The sequence below is a fragment of the Mustela putorius genome, unplaced genomic scaffold, assembly GCF_011764305.1.
Source record: "Mustela putorius furo isolate JIRA1106 unplaced genomic scaffold, ASM1176430v1.1 tig00003853_pilon_pilon_pilon, whole genome shotgun sequence".
Classification (NCBI taxonomy): domain Eukaryota; kingdom Metazoa; phylum Chordata; class Mammalia; order Carnivora; family Mustelidae; genus Mustela; species Mustela putorius.
The window spans coordinates 39,500,853-39,527,199 of NW_025422005.1; the positions used below are offsets into that span (position 1 = coordinate 39,500,853).

General features: G+C 39.4%; 1 protein-coding gene across 6 annotated transcripts in view; it reads left to right on the forward strand.

Annotated features, from left to right (window-relative positions):
- ELAVL4 (ELAV like RNA binding protein 4) overlaps positions 1–26,347 on the forward strand; it is a 143,513-nt gene that overhangs the window by 34,626 nt on the left and 82,540 nt on the right. For 2 of the 6 annotated variants that reach the window (XM_004774509.3, XM_004774504.2), the window contains exon 1: positions 23,060–23,342. The exons of 1 other annotated variant lie outside the window; for it this stretch is intronic. Coding sequence is in view for 3 of the 5 variants with exons in the window: in XM_004774504.2 (XP_004774561.1) it covers positions 23,334–23,342 (9 nt within the window). In the remaining 2 variants the exon portion in view is untranslated. Of the gene's footprint in view, positions 1–23,059; positions 23,343–23,810; positions 24,143–26,347 lie in introns of those variants that run through there. 3 more of the 6 variants (XM_004774502.3, XM_045064495.1, XM_045064496.1) reach the window with 3 other exon arrangements.

Genomic DNA, 26,347 nt, shown 5'->3' on the forward strand with positions numbered 1-26,347 from the left:
AAAGTCTCTTGAACCTGACTGGATTTATTCTCACACTCATCTTCCTTAAGTGGGCAGTGAAGACGGACACAGATACTAAGACCTCCTCTTATCAGTGTTGCTTTAATGTACATACTTTTTAAAACTAGTTGTGAGGTTATATATTCTCCAACTGTTAACCAGTTGTAAGTCCTCTTTTGAATAACTGTTCGTGTGTTTTGCCTGAGTCTATACTGACGTCTTTGGTAATTTATGTGAGTGCTTTAAAAAGCAACAGTCCTTTTTTATACCTGTGCTAAATATTTTTCCAGCTCATCTTCTTTATAATTTTTATTGTTTTAGACTTAACGGAAGTTTTGAATTTACATGTAGTCAAGTCTATAAATATTTTTCTTTGTTAATTACTTTTAAGCTTAGAGAAGTCTAGAATTAGATAAATGGTTAGTTTTTTCTTATTTTAGAGTTTGATAAGCATGTCTTGTTTAAGAAGGTGCTTTTTAATTGTATAAAGGAACACTGAAATTGTTTGAGTTGTAAATAACTTGTTCTGTAGTACCTTCCCTAAAATTGTTGTGAACTTTTTTTCCAATTTGGCTTTGAAAAAAATAGATTTCAAAATTAGGTGTAACTAGATAAGCTTTAAAGATGTTTCTTTGTTTAGTTCCTTGGAATCATTCAGCTTTTTTTTTTTTTTTTTTTATGCTCTCCCTTCTATCTCCTGGAATAGTACACAGAGGAACTCTTTAGCATACTAATATAATAAGGATGCTTTTTATGGCTTAAGAGATCTTGGGAATCCTTGGGAAATTGTTCAGTGACTCTCTGCAATGGAATTAATGCTTTTAAGCCAAAAGCCTGCATTCTATATTAGAGATACATTTTCAGAGCTCTTCTTGCTGCAAGGTCTCCCAACCCCTCCCTCCTGCTGGCTATCCTGGGAGTGGTGCATACCCCCCCACTCCAATAACTGGATTATGGCCAGCATTCCTTGGTTGTTTGCTGTTCAGAGAAGGGAGGTTGTGTATTACATTCCCAAAGGAATGGGGGCTGCGGTAGTGCCAGTGCATTGTCTCAGGGGTTCTACAGATCCAAGGCCAGTCCTTCATTCTCTATTCCTGATGTCACTTCCTGGCCTCGGCTGTTCTTCAACTATTGGGGAAGATTCCCACATGTTACTACTAATTGTTCTTATCTATTTTTCCAAAGGGAGAATGCTAGTACCAGGAAGAGGGTGGGTGTAAAGGAGCGATCAGTTATCTTACGGGCTTGAAATTAAGCAAAATGAAAAGAACAAATAGATTAAGGATATTTATTTTAGCATCCATTATTTACCTTTTATAGACCCCTTTGGAGCAAGGGATTATTTTCCTAATCACTGTACTGATTTGGATCTTCCCAATAACTGACCAGAAATGACATTCTGAAACATAGTTTTTATTTTATTTTATTTTTTAAAAATTTTATTTATTTATTTGAGAGAGAGCATGAGAGGGGAGAAGGTCAGAGGGAGAAGCAGACTCCCTGTGGAGCTGGGAGCCCGGTGTGGGACTTGATCCCGAGACTCTGGGATCATGACCTGAGCTGAAGGCAGTTGCTTAACCAACTGAGCCACTCAGGCACCCCGTAGTTTATTTTAAATTAAGTGTTTTCTTGTTTAAACCAGCTTGGTATAACAAGGAAACAGAGGCACAGAAATTGCCGAGAATTTAGCCAAGGTGGCCCAGCTAGTTAATTACAGAATAAAGACGCTTGGTGTTCATGCTTCCATTCCAGTACTTCCCATTGTCTCTTTTCTTACAATCTCCAGAGAAATATATCTTACAACTCTGGTTATGAACAGCAAACAGCATACATCTTCTGGATTGTATCTTTAAAAGATCTAAAATAATCCATTGATGGGGACCCCTGGTGGCTCAATTGGTAAAGCACACAACTTTTAATCTCAGGGTTGTGAATTCGAGCCCCATGTTGGGTATAGAAATTACTTAATTAAAAAAAAAATTTTTTTTTGAGGATAAATATAATTTTATTTTTGTGATTTTCACCTTAGTGATATGGCTTAAACTATAACCACCTGAGTAGACACTGAACTTTCTGTGTGAAAGTTGTTATGGCCCGAATTATGTCCCTCCAAAATCTATATGTTGAAGCTCTCACCCTCCAATGTGACTTTATTTGGAGATAGAGCTTTCAGGAGGTAGTTAAGGTTAAATGAGCTCATAAGGGTGGGGTCATATTTCAGTAGGATTGGTGGCCTTATAAGAGAGGGAGATCTTTCTCTCAGCCATGTGAGCACACAGCCAACACAGGGCAATCACATCTGCAAGCCAGGAAGAGCTTCCTGTTCAGAACCCATGGTGCTCTGATCTTGGACTTACAGCCTCCAGAACTGTGAGAAAATAAATTTCTGTTGTTAAAGCCATGCAGTCTGTGGTATTTGGTTATGACAATATAAGTGGACTAAGATAAAAGTTTTTTGGTCTTATTAAATTTTGGTTCCTAGACTCAGTACACCTAGATCTTTGATACTCTGGATACCTTTTATGGTATATGATGGTGAGCACTTTAGAGGACTTGCTTTACCTGTAACAACTAGCTTACTGTTGACTGGAAATATCCTCGTTCACAGATTGAATTTGTGGATGGAAGTTGGCCTGTCCTCCACTGAACCAGGAATTAGGAATGCATTAACATTGTGACGTCACTGCAGCCAGAGGTCTTTGCTAGGCTGGGAACTCGGTCCTTGGTTCCGGAAATCACTTAATTAAAGGCGAAAGCACATAATACCTGAACAGCATTACTGTGCTGGCTTTTGTCTTCCCTGCCATGCTGAGTTATTCAATGACATTTGTGTAAAACACCTGAATCATAGAATCCTTTTAGGAGGTCATCTAGCTCATCCTTTTCTCTGTAGACCAACACTTCCACAAGCATCTCTAACAAAATTCTGAGCCTCTCATCTTCCCCACTGCAGAGTTGGTGCCCTTACATTGACAGATTCAGCTAATGTCAAAATTGGAAACAAATATTTAACAATGCAACCTTGGACAAAGTATGAGATCTAAAAATGTATGCCCTTATGCCTCATAAAGCTCTTGAAATAAGAGAAAGCCACCTGCTGCTCTTTATGTCTTAACTGGATAGTAATGCTACTTCCTAATGTTAACCACCAAATGCCCTCCACCCCCCAGGATGGTCAGGCTCCTTGGGTCACTCAGGGCACTAGAAACCAGGAAACAAGAAAGGACACCCACTCAGATGGCAACCCAGGACCTCTTACATCCTCCCAGAGACCCTGTTCTCCAAATGTTAGAGAGCAGAATAATCAGTTAAAACCTTGGTGACTGTCAGTGTTACTTGAGATCCATTCAAATGACTATGTTTGGTTCCTACTCAGAGTTGGCAGTTACTCTGTAAAGTAGGCTGGGTGCAACCAGAGTCCCATTTCACAGCGGATGATGCTGATCCAAAGCAAGGCTTGAGGGCTCCAGAGCAGAGGAATTGAACAGTTCTGTTACTGTGAACTACACTAAAACTTAACCAGCTCCTCAAGGATTATCTGGCACACTGCCAGGCACTGGGATAAAGAAGAGAATCAGACATGGTCCCTGCCTGGTCTTGCAGAACTCTAAATGTAGTGGGAAAGAAAGCCCCATAAACTGATCATTACAGCAGGAAAAGTGCTGCCGTTTTGGAAAGAAAGCAGAGGAGGCTGTGAGGGCAGAGAGGAGGATTCCTAACGCAGATTCTTAAACACTGATCAAATTCAGTTAAAGAGATAAAGTATCTTAACTTTGAAAGGTTTTTCTTTTCGTCCCAAGGTGATCTTCATAGCTTCCAATGCAATTAAAAAATAAAAAGCCAAACAAACACAAACTTTTGATATATGTTGGCTTTCCTGTATTTTAAGAACTTTATTAGACATAGGGCCATACATTTTTAGATCTCATACTTTGTCAAAAGTTGCACTGTTGAATATTTATTTCCAATTTGACATCAGCTTGATCTGTCAGTGCAAGGGAACCAGCTATGCAGTGGAGCAGATGAGAGGCTTAAACTTTAAAACATTTTGAAACTTTGTTTTAATTTCAACATTCTATCCGGTGTTGGCTTTTAAAAAAACATCTTTCTTTCACACCCTGTAGTTAAAATGGGTGGTAGGGGTGCATTTTCTCAGCAGATACCACCAAGATGGTAAGGATGAGGCCAGATGCAGAGAACACAGCTGTTTGCTACGGCCACCTGCAGGAGACCAGCCAGATTGGGAAACCCATTGTCCAAGGGACTCAGTTGTTTGTTTTAAGAGTCTTAAAAACACCTGGTATTTGGGGTCCTAGCATGGAAAGCATAGCAACGGAGATTCTGGGGTTGGTGTCTGGGCATCAGACAGACAGGTGGAAGTTGTGAGAAGGTCTGTCCATAGAAGCCAGCAGGTAGGTTCTCGTGCTGAAATCACTGGAAAATGACTGTGCCCAAGCATACTCATGTTATGTAAATGATCCTGCCTGAGTATCTGTTTCCTCCTGTTTAAAATGGTGGTGACTCTATCACATAGGGTTATCATAAGAGATCAATGAAATTTACATGCATAAGAAGGCTGGTCCTTGAGAAAATGTGGCCTTCCCCACATCTCCTTCCTTCCCACACCCTCTTCCCCTACCTTCCTGCACTACTTCTTTCCACTTTTCAGGAACTAATGGTACATAGAGACATACTATGCATATATCCTATACAAGTGTGCCACTAAGGCTTCTAGGAGAGATGGTAATATAGATATTTAGTCCGGTATTGCCACTTTAAAAAATTGGATGAATGATCCCTCTTTGAGAATATAAATTATTTAGCAAGCCCTCAAATGTCAGTGTCTTAATGCAGGGAAGGTACTTTTTACTCATATCACAGTTCAAATGGGTCTGCAGGAGGCATGTGCTCCACATGGCCCCAGGACCCCACCATCCAGGGGCTCTGCTCTCCTTTTGGGACTTAGAGTTCAGCATTGTATCTACTCAAAGCAAGGGAAGAAAGAGAAGATGGAGCATCATACAGAAATTGTTGGGGTACCAGGCTTGGAAGGATGCATATCACTTCCGTCCATATTCCAATGACCAGAACTCAGTTACTCAGCCCCTCTGTGGTCTAGCTAGCTGGCCAGGCAGAAAACGAAACAGGATTTGGTGGACACATGGCAGTCCCTGCCCTATGACCAGAGCTAACCCCAAATTGGGCAAATTATTAGAAAAGTAGTGAATGAGCTCCCTTTCACTGAAACCATGTAAGCAGAGTCTGATGACCCTTTCTTTGGAATGTACTACTGGGGTGGAGTGGGACACGTTCAAGCTAGAATACAGAGGACATTTCTCTCTCTGAGATTCTCTGATTTAGTAAAGCAGCAGAGAATTGGAGCCGATTTACCCAGCCGAATTTCCGGTGCCTTAAACTGAGTTCTTGGAGTAGAAATAGAACACTGAATTTCATTTCATAAATTGTTCTTCCAGCTTGACGTATTGGAGATTTTTAGCACGCACACTCACACCTGGCTACCCGCCACCTTCTGCCATTGCAGATACGCTTACAGGAAACCGTAAGTGGATCTGCTTTTGATGCTGGCAGCATCTTACTAAAATGCTTTTGCTGGCATCATGGAACAGGAGCAGAATTCAGCTGGGACCAATAATGAGGCTATTTAGAAAGTTCTTTCCTCCACCCCCTGACAAGGCAGATGTGGTGGGGATTTTTCCACTCCCATTCTGTCGATGGAGGCCGAAATTAGTTCAAGGCCATCAAAAATGTTTAGACCTCGAGAGTTGAAACCCCAGACCCATAAAGAGGACAAATTCTATTTCTCCTATCTAGCAAGAGAAAAAGAAACTCACCCCAGAGACTCCTAACACAGAGGTTTGAAACCTAATTTGTCCATTAGCAGACCTAGAAAAACCACAGCCATGTGTCAATTTAGAATGAAAGAAGTATTTGTCTAAATTAAAAATGTCTCCAGATAGCATTACTGTAGCTAATACATCCCCCCAAAATCATGCTATATTGAAACATTTTATTCTAAACATTTTCACTTCTTTCATCTCATTTAAAACTCCCAGTCATTGTTGTGTGAAGTAGGGATTTCATGCTTTATCGCAAGTGATGACTTCAGGATTGGTACCCAAATCTCTATAGTTCCAAACTCTTTCACTAGACCACAACAGGTTATATCAGCTGATGCTCTTTTTTTGTTTGGTGGAGAGAGGGGACACTCCAGCTCATAACTGAGTCTATCTTTATGTTGATACATTCATCTGTATGTCCATCCACAAACTCTGTACCAAGCGTTGCGCTTGAGACGCAAAGTTGAATGAGGGTCTTTGCCTTCAACAAGTTTGTAGTTTAGTAAGGGAGATGGACCTATAGATAAATAAATGATGATTACAGTTAAATGTATGGACAGAGTACAGTGGGTATATGTGAGGAAGGAACAGGTTTGGATACACAGTGAAAGCATGGTCAGTTTTTCCTAGGAGGTTCATGGATGGTATCACAGAAGAGGCTACATTTGAGCTGAATCTTAATGACCATCAGATACACAAGGGGTATAGAGGCATCCCATATTGGGCAAAAGCATAGAAGCTTGAGAGAACGTGGCCCATGTAAGGGTATCCTGGCACATTTGGGGATGGTTTTAGAGAGTGGTGAACCCCAGGGGGGCAGCCTGGAAGCATTGCTGGGCTAAAGTGAAGGATGATGATCTTTAATACTTGTATTCACCCTCATTTCTGGGCCCATGGTCACATCCCAGTTCTCAAGACTTAAGGAATGTTTTGAATCTGAACCGCATAACCTATCAAGTTCTTGATCATGTACTATCTTGTTTTGTTCCATCCCTGTTCTCATCAATAAACGTGGCCTCCCGAGTCTGATTATAAATGCTCAAAGATCCTGAACCATATCACATTCTTGCCACATCACCATCCCCGTGCAAAGAACAGTAGATTGTGGGTGCCAAGAAATTTCTTGGTGATTTTTAAATGTTCAGAAATCAAGCAGTGAGCTTAAGGGAATGTTAGTGGGATATGACATTGTGGGAAGGAAAGCATGTGGACTTCAGTTCAATTAGGTAATCCAGTACTGTGCCAGCCTTGGAAAACATAGATGAAAGTGTGTTGTTGCCCTCAAAAAGCTCAGTCTTGAGTGGAAGGTAGATATGGAAGGCAGTTATTGCAATTCCATGAGAAACAGAGTAATCTGGAGAACAAGTTCTATGAGAAGTCAGATAAGAAACTGCTAATAGCATCTGGGAAATTTGGGAAGCTATATTGTCTGCTCTGAGTTCAGTGTAAACTCTCAAGGCAGAGGATTCATGTGCCTTGTTTAATGTTGAATCTTTACAATCCAGCACATAGTAGGTTCTCAGTAAATATTTGCTGAATGAGTTTGTAGGAATTAATACTTGAACTTTATTTTGGAATATGAGTAGGTGTTCACTAAGCAGCAGAAGGGAGGTATCATGTTCCAGACAGAGAGAATAGCTCATACAAAGATACATACATAAGTGTGCATTTTTATTTACCTGTGCTATTTCCCTAAATATAATTCCAGAAGGTATTATTGGAGGGTTTGGACATCAGTGGGATTTCTGATTTGCTTGGATAGTGCTGATTTATGCTTGTTGTCTTGGTGAAATTATTAAAAGAGTCTCCTTGCACTCTCCAATGTGTCTGGATTTGATCAAAAGAAGGAGGGATCCCTTCTCTCAAGTATCAGTCAAAAAAAGTGGATGATATAGAAAGGCCCACTAACAGATTTCAGGAGCCCTAATTCAGTACTTATTCCACAGATATTTATTAAATGTGATTCTATTCTGAATGCCCTAGAGACCCCCAGTGATGAACTAGACATGCTTTCTCCTTGGCCCTTATTTTAAAGTGATGATTGTACATATCCTTTCTTGCTTGTAGTTGGTTGTGAAAATAGCACAGTAAACACTCTGTGAATGTTTGCTGAATGATTACAGTGAGTCAATGTATATTATTTAAACGCTCTCTGTCCTCATTAGTTGTCCTCATCTGTCAATGAAGGGATAACAGTAATAGTACCTACCTTACAGGATTATTGTGACACTAAGTGAGTTAATACATGTAAAGAGCTAATACGAGCACCCAATATAGTAAATGCTCAATAGATAGTAGTTGTGTGAAACCACTTTGCAAATGGAAGAGAGCTACCTATAGCTCTCTATAGCCTAAAAATGAGAAAAACAACTATTTGGAAACTTAATTTAGAGAAAGTTGGGTTTATTAATCTATTCACCATCATTTATTACAAATCATATATGTGCCCCGCCCTTTAAGGAGTTCAAGCTTAATAGGAGAAATAAACATGCAAAAGAAGACTATGAGCTTATATACGTTTATTTATATGCATTGGTGTCATGAGACAATGTCCTGTTAGCTTGTGGAGAGAGGCCTGCTGGGTGAATTTCACTGGAAATCTCAGCAGAAGAGGGATGAACATACATTAATATTTATCAATGAAGCAATGTGGTTAGATTGGAATTTTAGAAAGGTGGCAGTGACTGGCTAAAGGGGTTCAGTCAGAATTGGAGGTAAGGATATGTTGATGATAATAGTCTAGGAGAGAGATACAGAGACTTGAATCAAGTGAGTATCACTGGGTAGAATAAAAGTTAGGGAGATAGAATCTACAAAACTAGGTGGTTGGCAGGACTCTTCAGAAGCTTCCAGTTAATTTTTCTTGACTGGAGAGCAGTATATCTCTCCGAATGAGCTCAAGACACTCCAGTATGTTCTAAGCAATTGTTGAAATTTGTGTTTGTGCAATTGAAGAATGATTGGGAAATAGACTAACTATGGAGCTTTAACTATGGAAATAGACTAACTATGGAAATAGACTAACTAGGTAGAAAGTAGAAGAAGAGTAAGTACTGCTGTCGTTATCCTGTGTTCCTGAGAAGCTGCAGAAACTGAGGCTTTGCATTTGGAATCTTGGAGAGCAAATACCAAAGGTTTTGAATTAGATGTACTGGATGAGGAGGCTTAGGCCCAAGGTGCTAGCATTGGTACTGGGACCCAAGTTCTTGATTCCCAATTCACTTTTTTCCCACTGCAGTACAGACCAGACTAGACTAGACTACACTAGATTGGTTTAGTGGGACCCACTCTTTTCCCAACCAGGAGAGGAGTATTTTATTTGTTTATATGTTAGGAGTTCTAATAGAGTTTACCTAGATAAGAAGCACTACCTGGAAAAATCCTTGAGAGCAATTCCTCTGGAGTTACAAGCTGGCTAAATAGCCTGCTATTCCTATAGTACAGAACTATTGACTCTCCTTTTTAAACTAATTATATTTATATCATATAAAATGACATAATTTTATACACACAAACATACATACATTAAGTGTCATTGTTTACATAGGCAGTAACATTAGTTAAAGAATATTTAGGGTACACCATCAATTCTCTTAAGCAGGTGCACGTCCCACAGTTCTTCCAGAGTCCTGGTTGTATAGAGCGTGGGAATGTGGGCAAATGATGAATTCATGCCCTGGGCTGCAGCATCAACATCATCCTCCTCTGTTCCATGCCTTCCACACCAGACAGGGACTTACTGGAGTTCTCTGTGACTGTTACTTCTCCAGCAATGGAAGCACACATTCGGTTTGCAAACTGTCACATTATAGTCACTATAAATGAGGTCGCAGCCAGACCACTGCCATCTCTAGTGCTAAAATAACAGTCTTGGTTGAAATCTCATGGCTTCAGCTCAATGGATTTGTCTTGAAGAGCGACTTCCACTGTCGAGTTTCTGATTTTAGTCATTTGAGCATTTTCAGAGGGAGAAAGACCTTACTTTGGCAGAGATTTCTCACCTCAAAAAAAAAAAAAAAAAAAAAGGCTCCGTGGGGGGGTAGGTTCCAAAAGTGCCATTTTTGGAGTCATCTTTGGTATTTATCTGTTTACTACTTATTTCTAAGAGAAGCCATATCTTAACCTGCCATGTGAATATGTTCATTTTCCTTTAGCGAATATTTAGAGCACCAACTACGAGACAGCCCATTTGCTCAACTGGAGGAGAACAAAGCCAAATAAGAACAGCAGCCCATGCTGTGGCTATCTTGAAAGCAGCTCAGGGAGACAGACCTATAAACAACGGTGGTGGAGGCAGGAAGAAGAAGCTACTATAAATGCTCAGATAACGAATCGGCGCGTTTTGCTGAGTGAGCCTAAAGCCGTGAAGGATGAGTATGATTCTCCAGGGAGAGAAGGCATTTCAAATGAAAGAAACAACAGGAGCAAAAGCATGAGGTAGAAGGGCCAAGGGACATGGGAGAATAGACTTGCATGTGTAGGGCTGTATATATGGAAGGGAATGTCCCAAAGGACTCAGGAACCCTAAATGAAGACCAGACTGCAAAGAGCCTTGAATGCCATGCTGAGTAATTGGACTTGATATAAGCAGTGAGGATAATGGAAGATATTTTAGGCAGGAGACTAACAACATAGCTTAAACCATAAAAAATGATTCTGTTTAACCTATAAAAACAATTTCACGTATTTCACCCTAATATTGAAAAATATTTAACATTTCTGTGTGCTTAATAGCATGTTACTATACCCTATAATACATACCATGCATGTATTATCTCACATTATCTCCTTTAAGCCTCACAACCTCAGGCACTCACAACCTCAGGCATTATTATTGTCCCCATTTTGAATATGATGACACTAAAGCTCTAAGAGAATCTTTGAACTTGATCAAGGTCCTGGTCAAAGCCATTGTTTTTTTGTTTGCTTGTTTGTTTGTTTGTTTGTTTTAAATTAAATTTATTTATTTTCAGCATAACAGTATTCATTATTTTTTCACCACACCCAGTGCTCCATGCAATCGGTGTGCTCTATAATACCCACCACCTGGTACCCCAACCTCCCACCCCCCCGCTACTTCAAACCACTCAGATTGTTTTTCAGAGTCCGTAGTCTCTCATGATTCACCTCCCCTTCCAATTTCCCCCAACTCCCTTCTCCTCTCTAACTCCCCATGTCCTCCATGCTATTATCATATGGTTTCACTTATTTGTGGAGCATAACAAAGCCATTGTTTTTAATGAGGTTAACCAGCTATCTCTAGTTCTGTTTTATTAAGATAACTTTGGTGACCAGGCTGGCTATTGGGGGAACATGATACTACACTGGATCTTCATTTGAGAGAGATCTTAAAATCCTCAAAAGCTTGACTCCCCCTTAGCCAGCATCTAACACAGTAATGTCAGTTGAAAATCTGAGTTAACCTTACTGAAAATTTTGTTTGCTAATTACAAACCATTTATTTATAGACTCTGACATATTAGGATGGCAGGGACTTCAGAAATCGCCTAGTTTCAGTTCTTATTTAATCAAAAAGATACTGGTCCAAAGAGGAGGGTGATTTGCCCAAGGTCATGGAGTTATTAGTGGTAGAGATGGAACTGGCCTTGAAGTCTTCTGGCTCCTCTTTGTATGTTTCCTAGTGATTTAAAATGGATCTTACTTATAGGAACAGGCATCCAGCACCTAGTGTGTATAAGGATCTTTGCTCTAGGCATGTTCATCAGTAATACCCTCACACATGGAAATGTATAAAACTTCATGTCAGGTGTATGGCACAGTTAGGCTATCTACTTGTACCAAGTGAAAACATACCTTTTCATCTCCCACATCTTGGAATTGGCAAACCTAAATCAACCAGTAAAGATGTTCATTGTTCTAAGCCCTTGTGCGTTTTGTGCTCCAATGTATCCATGTGCTGATAGATAATAAAGAACACATTTCAAGCAGAAGGTTATATATTATCTGAGTTGCAAAACCTTTAAGATGACAAAAGAACTTCAAAATTTTTGAGCAAGATTAAAGTTTTAATGATAGGCGTAACATATATGATATGCACATTTTACATTCCTAAGATTTTTTGAAGGCTAGCAAAATCTTTTGCAAGCACCCTCACTTAACCAGCAATGTAACAACAATTAAATGTGATGATTATTTGATTATCCCTTGGTCCATTTTATAGATAATGAAGTGAGCAAGGTAAGTATTAAATAGTAAGTATTAAATAGTAAAATCAGTTTGGGGTAAAGTTGGAATTTCTTTTTTTTTTTTTTAATTAGAGAGAAAGAGAGAGCAAGAGACTGAGAGAGAGAGAGCGCGCACAAGCAGACAGAGTTGCAGGCAGAGGCAGAGAAAGAAGCAGGCTCCCACTGAGCAAGGAGCCGAATGAGGAATTCAATCCCAGGACCCGGGATCATGATCTGAGCCAAAGGCAGCAGCTTGACAAACTGAGCCACCCAGGCATCCCTGGAATTTCTTTTTATATTTTTCCTTAAACTGTCCACAGAGCCTTAGGTTACATGTAATAAATATAGTTTGTAAAACCCTGATGTAGGTTTTAAAAACTGTGATTTTACTTATTCACTCTTCTCAGTAAGGGAGCAAACTGAATAGTGAAGTCAATATCAATAACCCTTTTTAAAGAACTTAAGTGTAATTTCTATAATAGCCTAGGATTAATGGTGACTTGATAAAATAAAAGTTATGTATTTGTGAATAATTTCAGAGTAGGACCAGGGCTTTTCTAGGGACAGAAATTTCACAGGAGCCCAGCACCCTTATGGTTACTGCATAATATCATAAAGTAAAGTAGGCATGGAATAGGTATTTGTAGTCTACAAGGCTTTGGGGGCTGTAATGTTAAAACATCTGTTAAAAAACCTTACATTAAAAAAAAATACTCATCTTCGTTAAAGATGTGATCCTTTTCAAGGAGGTATTTTGAACTTGAAGCTGCCGTTGCTAAGGGGTTGCTAAGGGAAATGAGCTACTCAGCACTAATGTGTAACTTTACTCTTCTGCTTAAAAGTAGTTAAATCATTCCCCCAGCTTCAGAGTCAGAGAAGAGAACTAAAAAGGGTCAAGTGGAGAGTTTCCTCTTTCTGACAGGTATATAACATGCCTCTCTTGTTTTTGACGGTTTTTCCTTATCTCCCACAGAGAAAGGAAGCAGTCTTCCTATGGGAAGGGTGAAAATGTAAACTGGACTGTGCAGGACAGGGCTTATAATGAATGTAGACTGTCCCTGGCTAAGGCAGAAGGAAGCCCCTGACCACTGAAAGAAATGCTTCTGCTGATGATCAGCCTCAGGAAAGGGCTTTTTATAATAACCCTGCATTAGGAGTGACAGGAGAAGGAAAGCTGTGTGTTAATGAATAAAGTGCCAAAAAACTGTGCCCTAAGCATTTGGTTCCAAAGTTTTTCTAAAATATTTGGAATCAATTATTTATGTTCTTTTAGTGAGTGCCCACTATGTTCTAGGTGCTGGCATTCTTCACGCTGGGATGATAAGGCAAACAACATACAATTTCTACCCCGCATGCTCCTACTACAGTGTGAAAGTAACAAAGAACTATAATTCATGGAATACAATCTGTGATAGAATTGTTTGAAAATTGTTGAAGTTTAGAATTATATGCTCAGAGTTGAATTTTTGATAAATAAAATCTGGAAAATATTTGGAAAGATTAATGTCTTGGGGCTTTAGTAGACAGTTCTGTCGGAAGATCAGGCACTCTTTTCTTTCCTTCCAGAGGCAGAGGCACACACACAAAATGATAGCTGGCCAAAAGGAGATGCTTGTAATTCTCATAGGTTCAAGATTCTATCATCACCTGGTGACAGAATACTGAAATTGCAGGCATAGGTTAGGTTTTTTTGTTCTTGGGTTTGGTTTTGTTTTTTATTGTTGTTCCTACAATGTCAGCAGATGTCAATGACATTACGCTTTAAAATTTTATTTATTTATTTATTTATTTTAGAGAGAGAGCATGCACACACGAGGGGGGAAGAGCAGAAGGAGAGAGGGAATCTCAAGCAGACTCCCTGCTGAGCATGGACACCCCCCCTCTGCTCCATGCAGGGCTTGATCCCATGACCCCCGGATCATGACCTAAGCCAATATCCAGAGTCAGATGCTTAACCGACTGAGCCACCCAGGCACCCTGACATTACTTTTTTTTCTTTTTTTAAGAGATTTATTTATATACTTTAGAGAGAGAGTGAGTGCACATGTGAGTTTGGGGGAGGGGCAAAGAGAGAGGAAGAGAGAGAATTCTCAAGCAGACTCTCTGCTGAGCATGGAGACAGGGCTCCATCCCAGGACCTCAAGATCATGACTTGAGCTGAAATCAAGAGTCGGCTGCTTAACCGACTGAACCACCTAGGCTCCCCATAAATGACATTATTTTGAATGTTAGTTTCTGAGTATATAATAACAAAGAGAATAAGATTTAAATTTCTCCAGATCTACACTCTTCTATGTAAGGTAGTATTTGTAGTAGAGTGTGAACTGAGGTTGGACATGTGTAAATTTGCCTCTTACTAGCTCTGTGATCTTGAACAAATTGTCTAATCTTTAGTTTCCCTGTTGGAAATCTCAGAGTTATGAGATTAAATGAGATTTATAGGCAAAGTACCTAGTGCAGTGTTGGACATATAACAGATGTACAATAAATATTAATTCCTGCTCCTTTTATGAACGTACTTACTGAATAAAAGGTCTGTTCTACCACAGTCATCATATCATAATATTCCTCTATATATAACTTTTAAAAAATGGAACAGGTTGGAATAGGTTCAGAGAAAACCTCAGAAGTTAGAGGAAACCTCTAACTAAAATGAGCTGGCTGCCACTATCCCCCTCCTGCCCTCCTCCTCCACCTTTGTTCTTATATGAAGTACCCGGAATTTTCCTAGACAAATCCTATCATTCTTTAAGCCTAGCGTTAATTCCAGCTTCTTCCATGAAACCTTCCCCCCGTCAATTCAGATGGTATCCTCACCATCAACTGCCCTTTGGTATTTCTTTTTATTTTTTTTTTCATTATTTTATTTATTTATTTATTTATTTGACAGAGAGAGAGAGATCACAAGTAGGCAGAGAGGCAGGCAGAGAGAGAGGGGGAAGCAGGCTCCCCTGCTGAGCAGAGAGCCCAATGCGGGGCTCGATCTCAGGACTCTGAGATCATGACCCTAGCTGAAGGCAGAGGCTCCACCCACTAAGCCACCCAGGTGCCCCTCGGTATTTCATTTTGATACTATTCTTTTTATTTCCCTATGCTATCAAGATTCATACATAAGAAGGAAGGTTCCTTTACAAACCAGACTCTAAGCTCCTTGAAGATGAGATCTGTGACTTGTATTTCTTTTTGTTCTTCACACTCAGAATTTAGCACTGAATTTTGCCTATTGGTTAAGTCCTAATCTGCAGCAGTCATTTTCATTGGAACTGGAACAGACCACTCAGGTTTCTTAGTGATTATTCTCTAGTTGTTTTGAGAGTCAATGGATTGTGTTGTCCTCATCAAGATTAAATTGCTTTATAGCTAGGTACTAAGTCATACAGTTTTCCCCTATTCTCCATATTAATAATAATAGGTACCATTTAGAGCACTGCCTCCATCAGGCCTGTATCTGTTTTAATCCTGGCAACAAACCTTGAGGGATGTATTATTGTGCCCGTTTTACAGATGAGGAAACTGAGACTTAGGGAGCCAACATATCTTTTCCCTTAAAATGGGTTCAGCGCCCCCTAGTTGCATCACATGAACTAGGCCTTAGGATAGTTCTTGAGGCGATTTAAATGGAATTGTTGATCTTTATTCCTTGCTCATAATTGAGTGTTGTCTGGAGCCAGGCTGTGTCCTATAAGGGGCTAAAGACATAGAAGTTCATCCAACCATTGTTTGCTGAGCTACTCTATGTAAGGAGTTTTGCCAGATTTGGGAAAATGTAGGAAATGAAGACTTAGCCAGGTACTCATACTACCCACTAAGAGTTTTTTGCTTTCCAGCTTTAATCCTTTGTGTCTCTCTCACTTCAAATGTATAGCCTAGTTGAAATGATAGATTAAGTGGAATACATTTTGAGGACATGCTTAGTTAGAAGCACCTCACAAAGAAAACTCTTGGTCACTTTTTAGATGAGGAAAAAAAAAATCTTTTTCTTTCTCTTCTAGTCTGTACCCATCTTCCTCATTTGTTCAGCAAATATTTTCTAAGCATATTCTTCTATGAAATGATGGAGGGGAGATCTTACTTTTAGATGAGGAAACCATCTTTCTAGAAGAATGCTTCCGTTATAACCTTTGTCACCACTATGATGTTGTGTGAGATTGTGCCTGTCAACTGCCTACTGCATACAATAGACTCTTGGTTAAAAAAAAAATAGCAGTTTTTATTAGTACTTTGTTATAAGTCCTATTGTTTATTTCTTTTTCTCCTCACTCTCCTCCCCTCCCTTTTATCTTTCCTTCCTTCTCCTCCTCCTCCTTCTACGAATTCCTTGCTTTTTACAATACTATACATCTATTTATTTATAGTTACAGAATTATAAATGAGTACAAGAGTTTGTCTTTTTTTTTAAACTCTGTGTTGAGGGGTGCCTGGGTGGCTCAGTCGGTTAAGTGTCTGTCTTAGGCTCAGGTCATGATCCTGGAATCCTGGGATCAAGCTCCACATAATTGGGCTCCTTGCTCAGCAAGGAGCCTCTTCTCCCTCTCCATCTGTCCTTCCCCACTGCCTCCCCACTTGTTGTTCTCTCTCTGTCTGTCTCTCTCTCATGCTGCCTCTCTCTCTAATAAATAAATAAAATCTTTTTTAAAAACTCTACAATGAATTATTTTCAAGACTGTATTAATCTGGATAAACACTATATCCTTTGATGGTATGGCTACTCTGTATTTATCTGCTCAGTGGCATTTGATTTGTAAAGATTTATATTTATACTTAGGTTTTTTGTTTGTTTCTCTCTTTTTTTAATTTTTAGTGAAGCTTATCTGAACTGAAATGGAAAGGCCTCAATCCTTTAATGCAGGGATCTTCAGAAATCTCTATGTGTTTACACATTGACCCTACTGAATTTTCTTATGCTGTGTTGAAGAATATAACAGTGAAAATTCCAGATAGGGACTCCACCTAAATTAGATTTTTTTTTTATAAATGTGTATTTACTTTTTTCAGAATTCTGTAAGTCAAGCAGTTTTCCTGTTCTTTAAATTTCCTTTCCCAGAAAGACATCCTAGTGTTTTAAGGGTATAGTCAAAGGCACTTTTGACAAAATGTACATTGATTCAGGAAAGAAACCTTCTGCTTTCAGCTGCTATTCTAGTGTAAGGCTTAGGAGCATGGAAAGAAAACAGGAAGATCAAGTATGAATCAACCTGGCGGTTATTTTACCTGCACAGGTGAACTTTTGGCAATTTAAGTGGACTAGACATCCATTTGTCACATTTTCCCACACGGTAGCATTCTTATAGCTCTTTCCCACAATCCATAGTAGATGAAACTACTTAGGAAAGAGAAAAGCATCATATGGTCAGGTCATATATCTCTAAGAGAACCTCGACAGTCAATTCCTGATCCTTCTGATAGGCTCTGTGTCAGTATGGTGCATCTTTTTTGCCTCTAAAAAAATGAGGCATTTTCCTATAAAATTTGATTTAATGTTTTTCATAGAAAAGAAAAAACAATACCACAATTTGTCAAAGGAAAATTAGACTTTAAGTTTTATCAAAAGCCCTTAAATGAGTATACCAATGTATGGGCATACTGATTATATTTTCTCTAAAGGAAGAAATGCCAGCAGTTTCGGTTTAGTTTTCAAGAAAAGAGGGAGAAGATAAAAAGAAATAGCACTACAGGAAAATGTCAGGTCATAGATACTGATGACGCTATTTAAATGGTGTGCCATAATCATATTAGGGCAGAGCACATGAAATTCCCGATTTCTGCATGACACTGAAGAAGGGCCAGCAATTATCTCCGTGTGTGTGTGTGTGTGTGTGTGTGTTTGCTCTACCTTCCTACCCTATTTTGCTAATTCCATTGAGGGGCAAGAAGAGATGAACCAGACACCCAGAACAGGAGGAAAATGTCTGCAGCTGTGCTGAGGAGGGACTGGTGTGAAGGGAGAGGCTCAGTCAGACTTGAGTTTTGTGCTATTGCATGTGAATGCTCTGGAACTACCCTAATCGACTGAAAATGAGCCGGCTACGGTCATATGGAACAGGTCTGTTTAGCCACATCGCTGGGTAGCATGGCAGATGGTAGACCGTCAATGGGTGGTATTGATTGGCTGGATTTGCCTTAGGGTAACAAGACTATGGTCCTTAAAACCCTGCTTCATCTTATTCTCCTTTGTGCAGCTACATACAGTTGTGGTTTTCTCTTCTCGCTCCCCAAGCCCCCAATATCTTGGGTTTTTTTTTCCCTTTTCGAATAAAAATCCTTTCTTGGTAATCAAAATAGAGAGGTTACCTTGAAATAAACACTCTTTAAATTATCACCAAGGCAAGAAAACTCAAGAATATTTTATTTACTAGGCTGATTACATTTTAATGTTTGAAGAAAGTGACATTTTTTAATTAGTGTTTAAGACATATGGTGAGTGTACAAATTAGCTTATTTCATACAACCAGAATTTGATGAGAGCAACTCCTCCTTCTCATTCCCCAGTTAAAAATTGTCACTTGAAACTTAATATATGCGAGGAGGTTAAATGGTATTAAGTGATGCAGCCTTGACTTAAAGATGAAGGAGACAGTCACTGTTGTATGTGGCTAAATATTGCCTGGATGGGCTGGAAAAATACTAGTATCAACATCTCTGTGTTTGCAAGAGGATGTAGAAGTTCCAGGGCTTTAATTTTGTCCAGCCAAGAAAACAAAATCCCAGGTATCTGTGTGTGTTGGTTTCTCTTTTAGATACGAGGGAACATAGAATAGTGGATGCACGCTCTGTAATAAAAATCCTCCTTAAAATCAGGCCATAGAACAATGTAAGTGATGAGATTTATTTTTGTCCAGGTGGTTTTTTATCTTTGAACATCCACCCTCCATCACTTGGGGCTTTCAGCTTGGGACATTCTATTTATTCCTAGCAAGAGGCAGATTAATTGGAATAGAATTGTACAAAGGAGACACTAAGTTAGCTTTATACCCAAAATAACACAGGACAGAAATGTTCCACTTTGAGGCAGATCTTAAGGAAAAAGAACAGGACTGGGGAGAGATATATGATTACTTTGCTCTTGTGGTTGTTTATAGCTATTCATATAATTGTATTTTTAAAAGAGATGCTTAAGATTTTGCTTTTGTTTTTGTTTTCAGTGTCTTTATTTTTAAAAAGCTGTTGAGTTATTTCCTATCATGAAAGACCCTATCAAATAAACCTAACGCTTTACTCAGGAGAAAAGTTACACCCTTAAACTCTTGCCTCCATTTTGAATGTGCTTCGGCTATATGTTTACTTTTGAATTAGGTTTTTATCACGTGAGTCGGTATTTTTCTCTTTTTGCTAAAGGAAAATATTTCCATGGAGTTTTTGGTACCCCCACCCCCCCACCTTGCTCTGTGTTGATTGGATTTTCCTTGTTCATCCTTTGCTGAATGAAACAAAGCATGTTTGTGTTTCATTCTTCACAGTTCTTATTAGAATTGGTGATGGTGTTTTTGTTTCCTCGCTATAAGTCAGGAGAAGGAATTTTATTTATTTATTTTGACAAGATACAGAGAGATACAAGACACGATGCCTGTTAGGATGCTGGCGTTTCCCGTGTTACATTCTACACCTAAAAGGGGGTGGGGGGGAGAAAAACAACAACACAGTCCTTTAAGATGGTTCATTTGAATCTGTGCACTCTACCCACCTGGTGGTTATATAGTGAACTGTTACTTTAAAGAGTAGTTTAAACACCAGCCATGTTTGGGGCAGGCTGCTCTTGCAAAGAGAGCAGTACATATAACAGGAGTCTACTGTGTGTGAGATAAGGGGAAAATTCAGCTCACTGACTAGAGGTTTTAATGTGCGAACTCTAGGGAAATAATATATTGACTGTTCCGTGGCACGCAAGAAAATTGAAGAACCCTTTGCAGACGGAGTGCTTTGCAAAGGATTCTATCTGTTTCTCTTAAAACAAAATCTGTGGCAAGATGTTTGAAATCAGCAGGACGCTTAATGCTGCTTTGTTAAATAATGAGGTAATATTTTGTCACTTTTTTCTGGGCAGCATCTGTTTTCCACCCCCCCCCCATTCTTTCCCCCTATGTTTATGAAGGATTCTTTTTCTTTTTCTTTTTCTTTTTTCCTTTTTTTTTTTCTTTCTCTTCTCAAGGAAGTCAAGGAATACAGTTCACGCTTCCCTTTCTGTTCCTTCCTTTTGGTGTTTTTGGAGAATTTGGTTTGTCTTCTTTATTTGCAGTTTCAGCCGGCTGCTGTTTCCTAGCCCATTGTGCCACGTAAGGCTTCTCCTCTGCGCGGAGTAGGTAGTTATTAACGCTGAATTGGCTTCTGGTACAGTCCATCTGGACTCTGTGTGGGAAAGCTGGCTGCCGGCGACTGATGCTGACATGTCCGCAACCTTTGGGATGTGTGCATGGTGGCAAGGGGCTGAGTGATATGAGATTCCTTTTTTTAAGGGAAATTGTTATTAATGAGTCAAGAAACTGCTCATTTATGGTAAGAGGGATACAGCGGCGCTAGCAGCCCCACAGCTCTGGGATATCATTTTTAGGTTGCCTGAGCTGCCTGAGTGAGACAAGTTTCTTTCTGTGGTGGTGGAGGATTGTGGCAGAAAGAAAAAAAAAATCATGCATGACTGGGAGACTCGCCTGCCTGATTCTTGAGATAATATATTGAGAATCTGTTGCTTTACAAATGTCACACCACTGATGGAGCGGTCAGCCCCTCACTCTGAAAGATGAATGGTACTATTGGAAATGCAATAATAAGGTTGACTTTTCCCAACAATAGGATTCTGCCTTTGTCTTTAGAGAAAAGGCCTCTGAGGACATTTGTGCATTTGTTTGAGGATTCCGTTGAAAGACTTTAGAGTGTTTTTTTGGAGAAGTGAGCATGGATTTTTTTTAACCTGGCAAAACTAGCTAATTATTTATACTGTAATATATAGTTTCTGTTTCAGAAGAGTGGCCAGAACATCTTTTGATATCCCTAATGGTAATTAATGGCTCGCTAAGTATGCTGAGATTAGTGTGGGTGGGGGAGAATGGTTTTAAGAAATTCTGACATTTCTAACCTCCAGAGAAGTACAAAGTAAATATTTTCTTCTGGAGTGAGCTGTTTTCATTTATGTGTTTGTCAGCATTGTATTCATGGTTTTCTTCTCACAATATTTCTGTAATGGGAAGCTCACACTCAGAGTTTCTGTCACTGATTTGGGGCACCTGTACCTGCCCTGTGTCTGTATGCTGAGCTCTTTAGAACACTTAACCTCTGAATTCGTCCCTAGAACACAGTTCAACAGTATTGTTGTATTATTGTGATTCGTAGGACTTTTACATATTTGCTGGAGAAATTATTTTAAAAGTTTTCTTAATTCAGTCTTGTTCCACTTGAAGGGGTTATAATTTTAACATTTCTACTTTTCTATTTCATGGATTGTTATTTCTAACAGCTGAATATATTTATATTCAAGTCTAATTCTCCAGATAGTGTACTCAATACATATTGTTTTGTGGTATATCTGTATTTTTAAAAGCATGCATATCTATGTATATTTGTGTGTGTGTGTTCGTGAAATAGTAGCTAGGAGAGAATAGTTAATTTTTTTTTTTTAACGTAAAGGTCATTTTCTTTCCTAATCATTTTTCACAGATACATATATCCTTGGACTTGAAGTCCAGAGTGTGGCATGATTTTCAGTCTGTATTTCTATACTGCCCAGTCCCATCTCACTGTCAACTCCAGCCAAAGACTTAAAATTACGTTGAAATATTTCTTTAGTAGTATTTGTTACCTCTGTGTATTCATTGAGGAACAAACTGACTCAATTATGAGTTAAAAAAAATAGCAATAAGTTAGCTTTTTGGACAGAAGTAAAGCAAAAACTCCTCAGGTAAGCCACTTTAAAACCCAAACCAGGACAAATTACTATACTACTGAAGACTGGTATCGTGGAGGTTATGAAATGTATAACATAGGCGGACAAACCATACATCACCGCACCCTTGCTAAATGTCTCTTTTCAAGTCTTTTAAGATGCCAAAGAAAAAAGACATCTTTTGAAAGACGGAAGCAAAATCACGTGTTCAGTCCAGCAAGATAAGCACTCTGCACTGGTCATGAAATGATGATATTGTCAAAAGCATGCTTTACCATTCTTTATAGCAGTGGGGAAGCAAAGAAAAAAATTATGTTTTAGTGGATTTTTAAAAATTCAGATCATGCCCCTATCCAAGTTGAGAAATAAATTCATTTAAATAAATCATTCATCATTCTTTGTTTTGAAAAGCTCAGACAGAAGGCAGAAAGGTAGAGGCTGACAGCTGCCCCCATATCCCTCTGGTTTTTTTGTTGTTGTTGTTTATTAAGAAGTAGTTTTCTGAAGCAAACTTGTAGGAACCCAGTTCGCAGAGCACACACAATCTCAAACTTGCTGTCTCTTGAAACGCTGGCCATGGTAGCTGCAGAAGGAGCATTGCTTACTAAAAATCAGCAGTATTAGGAAATAAAGTTAAAATGTAAATGTATTAGCACCTTAAAGTGCTTTTGTTGTATCTTTAAGCCTAGAGGCAGATCATTAAATATGCATTTCGCTAGAAAGCAACTGTCGAGAAAGATAAGGTGGTTGGAAATATGCTATACTGTCAAAGGGGTTTGGTGGTGCAGCCTTCAGGACAGGGGAAAGAGAGGACACTCCCACTGGTAAGGTTTGCAAGCGGCCCGCCGGTGACCTGCAGTTATTACATTACTTTTGAGCTAGGAGGAGGGAAAAGGTAAAAATACAAGCATGGCTGTTGTTGCTTCAGCCTGGCCTTAATTACCAGACACAAGAAGCAGTTCAGAAATCTGGTCTCTGTTGTTGTAGAGGTCACCAAATCATTAACATCGTCAATCTGGCAGTAGCTAATTTAAATAGCACCTGATGTTGCAACGCCTCCCTTCGTTTCCCCAGCCAATCAGATCCTGGCTTCGGCTGACAGATGGTCCCATAAATGGATGTAAAAAGGGGAAGCTTCGAGCCAATTTCAGCAAGGCTCTGTTCAGTTGTTCTTATCTACATCCTAGAATCGGGGGTTTCAGCTCACTGCTCCTTTTCTTTCTTTTTTTTTTTTTTCTTTCTCTCCCCCCCGTCCCCTCCCCCCAAATAATTGATTTACTTTACAATCATCCACACTGTGTTTTGTGGATCTTTAAATATATATAACAATAGTAGTCATTTAAAAAATATATCCTGAAAGCTTTGCAAATTTTAAGAGAAGAGTCGAAGCTCTGCGAGACCCAATATTTGCCAATAAGAATGGTTATGGTAGGTATGACTAGATTTATAATCTGTTGTTTGTGTTGCTGGAGGGAAGAAAAGCATCTACACCTTGACCAGTCTTATGCTTGCACAAGAGTTTAGTTCTCTGCTGCTGTTTGGTTCCTACATTTACTATCTCTTTTGTGTAGAGAGTGCCGGTAGGTCCTTTTATTGAAAAGCAGAGGGGAAATAGATTGTCATTTTTAACAGGTCATTGTCAGTTTTCCCTTCAACATAAAGGAGGGGGTGGTAGAGAGGGGAGGTGGGCTGAAATAATTGCTGGTTTGTTGAAAGAGGTTATATTACATGAGACCATATTGGCAGAAAAGATTTTTTTTGTTTTTTGTTTTTTTGTTTTGTTTTGTTTTGTTTTGTAAGGGAGAGGGGGTTTGTCTATGTGCCTGGGTTTCGTGGGGCTGGAGGTGGATGCAGCGGGGTTAGGAATCTCCATTTCCGTGCTGGAAATTTAAAGCTCGAGAAGCAGTTCCTGGATACTGAACGTTGAGATGGGCAGTTGTGTTTCGGGGGACTGCGCAGTCAAAACGGCAAAGAGAGTGATTTATTTGGGCTTCAGTAAATGCTGCATCTTGTATTTCAAAGAGTTTCCTGTCATGACCTCATAAAAAAGAGGAGGCGGCTTATATGTGTAGCGGTGCCTGGCGTGTTGAGTTGTTGCTTCCTTCTCTGGGCAGCAGCTCTGTAAGAAGGAATGTCAGCTTTTACATAACGTTCCTTTCCGCTTTTGACACACTGTGTGAGGGTCCATCTTCTTCTGATCACAGATGGAGTGGAATGGCTTGAAGATGGTAAGTGAAAATTCAGAGGAAGGCAGCTTAGAGATTCCAGCCGTGTGTGTATGTGTGTGTGTGTGTGTGTGTGTGTGTGTGTGTGTGAAGGATGATGGACTGTGCATCGTAAATCACTGTACAGATCATGTGTGTGTGTATGTGTGTGTTTATTAGTATTTCTCTCTTCTGAAAGCCAGAATCCATCTCCAAGTGTAATGGCACTGCATGCACACAAGGCACACACACTGCCTCTTCCATCGAACACACATTTAGCCAAGCAAGGTTGGTGTCTTTTTTGACAATCACAATGTCACCGTCGCTGTTGGCTGGCGTGTCCACCGCCTCTGTGAGCTTTCAACAGAATTACATGACTGTTAAAGTTAAAGGCACATTTCTTTTTCAGTCACCTGCTAGGAGTGATGGGGAAGGCTGGGTACGAGGGGTGGAGGAGATGAGGTTCAGTATCAGCAGATGCAATTGTGAAACAGGACTTCGGGATGTGGAAGGGGAAGTGGGAAACCTTTCTGCCAAAGTAGTAAATCTATTTTTAGCATCATCTTTTCGGAAAAAAAAAGAAGCAGGGAAACTCCTTGAGTGCCGCTCCTGTTGCCTGGTGTTGACCCTGAAGATATGGCACAAAATGGCACAATCAGATGCCACGAGTGCCCACTTTGACTTTGAATTTCACCAGCAATAGCTTTCACGGGGTTTCAAAGCCGGGTATGTGGGGAGGCTGTAAATTCATATCCATCTCACTTATTTTTTGCTAGAAAAGCCTGGGGAGGACTTTTTGCTCTGCATAGATGTTATAACAAAGCTGTGGTCTTTTTCCCATTCTTAGAGGATTGCCTTTGTCTGGCTGCTTGTTTTGATGGGTGTAAAACAAATAAGATTAGACCGAGCAGCCCAACTGAAAGCGATAGCTGGGAGGAAAACCCAATGAAAGGTTGCCGGGGAAACGAACAGAGGAAAAGCCGAGTAGGGAGCAGGTGGCTATCATGAGAACACACTGCAAACAGTGTAAAAAAGGGGGGGGGGGAGGACGGGACCTCGATTATCTTTGCTGTTCTTTGTGGCCGGCCCAACTTTAATTATTCTTTATAAATAGGTGTTAATTACATTTCTAACTCTGGTTTACAGTGATTTTTAGAAATCTATTTTTAAGCATCTGTTCTGTCTCTTTTTTTTTTTTTTTTTTTTTTTTTTTTTAAAAAAAACAGAGAGAGGGAGAGAGAGAAAAGAAGAAGAGGGGGAAGGGAGGGTAGGGAATCTTGCTTTTTTTTTTCCCCCTCTCTCTCTCTCTCTCTTTCCCCCTTTACCCTGCTGTGAAATTGTACGTGCGAAAAATCGCAAGGAATCCTGTGAGGCCATTTGAAAAAAAATGTAAATTATATTGAATGAAGTTGACGGAAGCATAATAGTGAACTCCCACAGCTGATAGGTTCTGCAAATGATTTCTTAGAAATTTCTAGCAAATATCCATTGGAGAAATATAGGTAGAATAGATTTACCCTAAAGCAATGATTTTGTGCCAGGTGATATTGGTGTTTTTACTAAATCAACTAAATGTTGATACTACAATTCTAGGGAGTTCATTGTATCTCTCATTTTATATCCCAAGTAGAAATTACTTTTAAAAATAATAAATGAAAAACTGTATTCTGGCCTTTATCTTCGTTTTCCTCTCTGTACCTTCAACCCCAAGGTCCATCAGGCTGCACCCTTGCAGGAACTGCAAGGCATTTGGTCCTGGATCTGGTCTTAGCATAAACTGAGTGAAAAGCTGATTTCTTTCTTTCTTTCTTTCTTTTTTTTTTTTTTTTTTTTTTTTTAGTGTCTCTGAACATCTAAGACCCATGCATGTGCTGGGTGACAGGCATCTTTCCCTTTTTCTCTGAGTGTGCTTTACGAGTAGTCTCTTTTTCTCATGATGGTGGGTACCAGAAGGACTGAAAGGTATAGTGCTTAGGCGAATAGGCAGTAACATAAAAACCATGATCTGTTATGACTTGTTCCAAATTGCATTTTTGATCAGATAGCTAATATTAACCCCCCAAATGAGAGATTTAAAAAATACTGAAATATGTTAAAAAGTTAGGAAATATATATTGGCTTTACAAAAAGTACTCTTAATTTTTACTCTCTCCATTGCAAATCTCTGCACTTACCTCCCCCACCTTCTTTTTTTCTTGCAAGGGGTTTCTTTTTGTTTTCTCTTCTTTT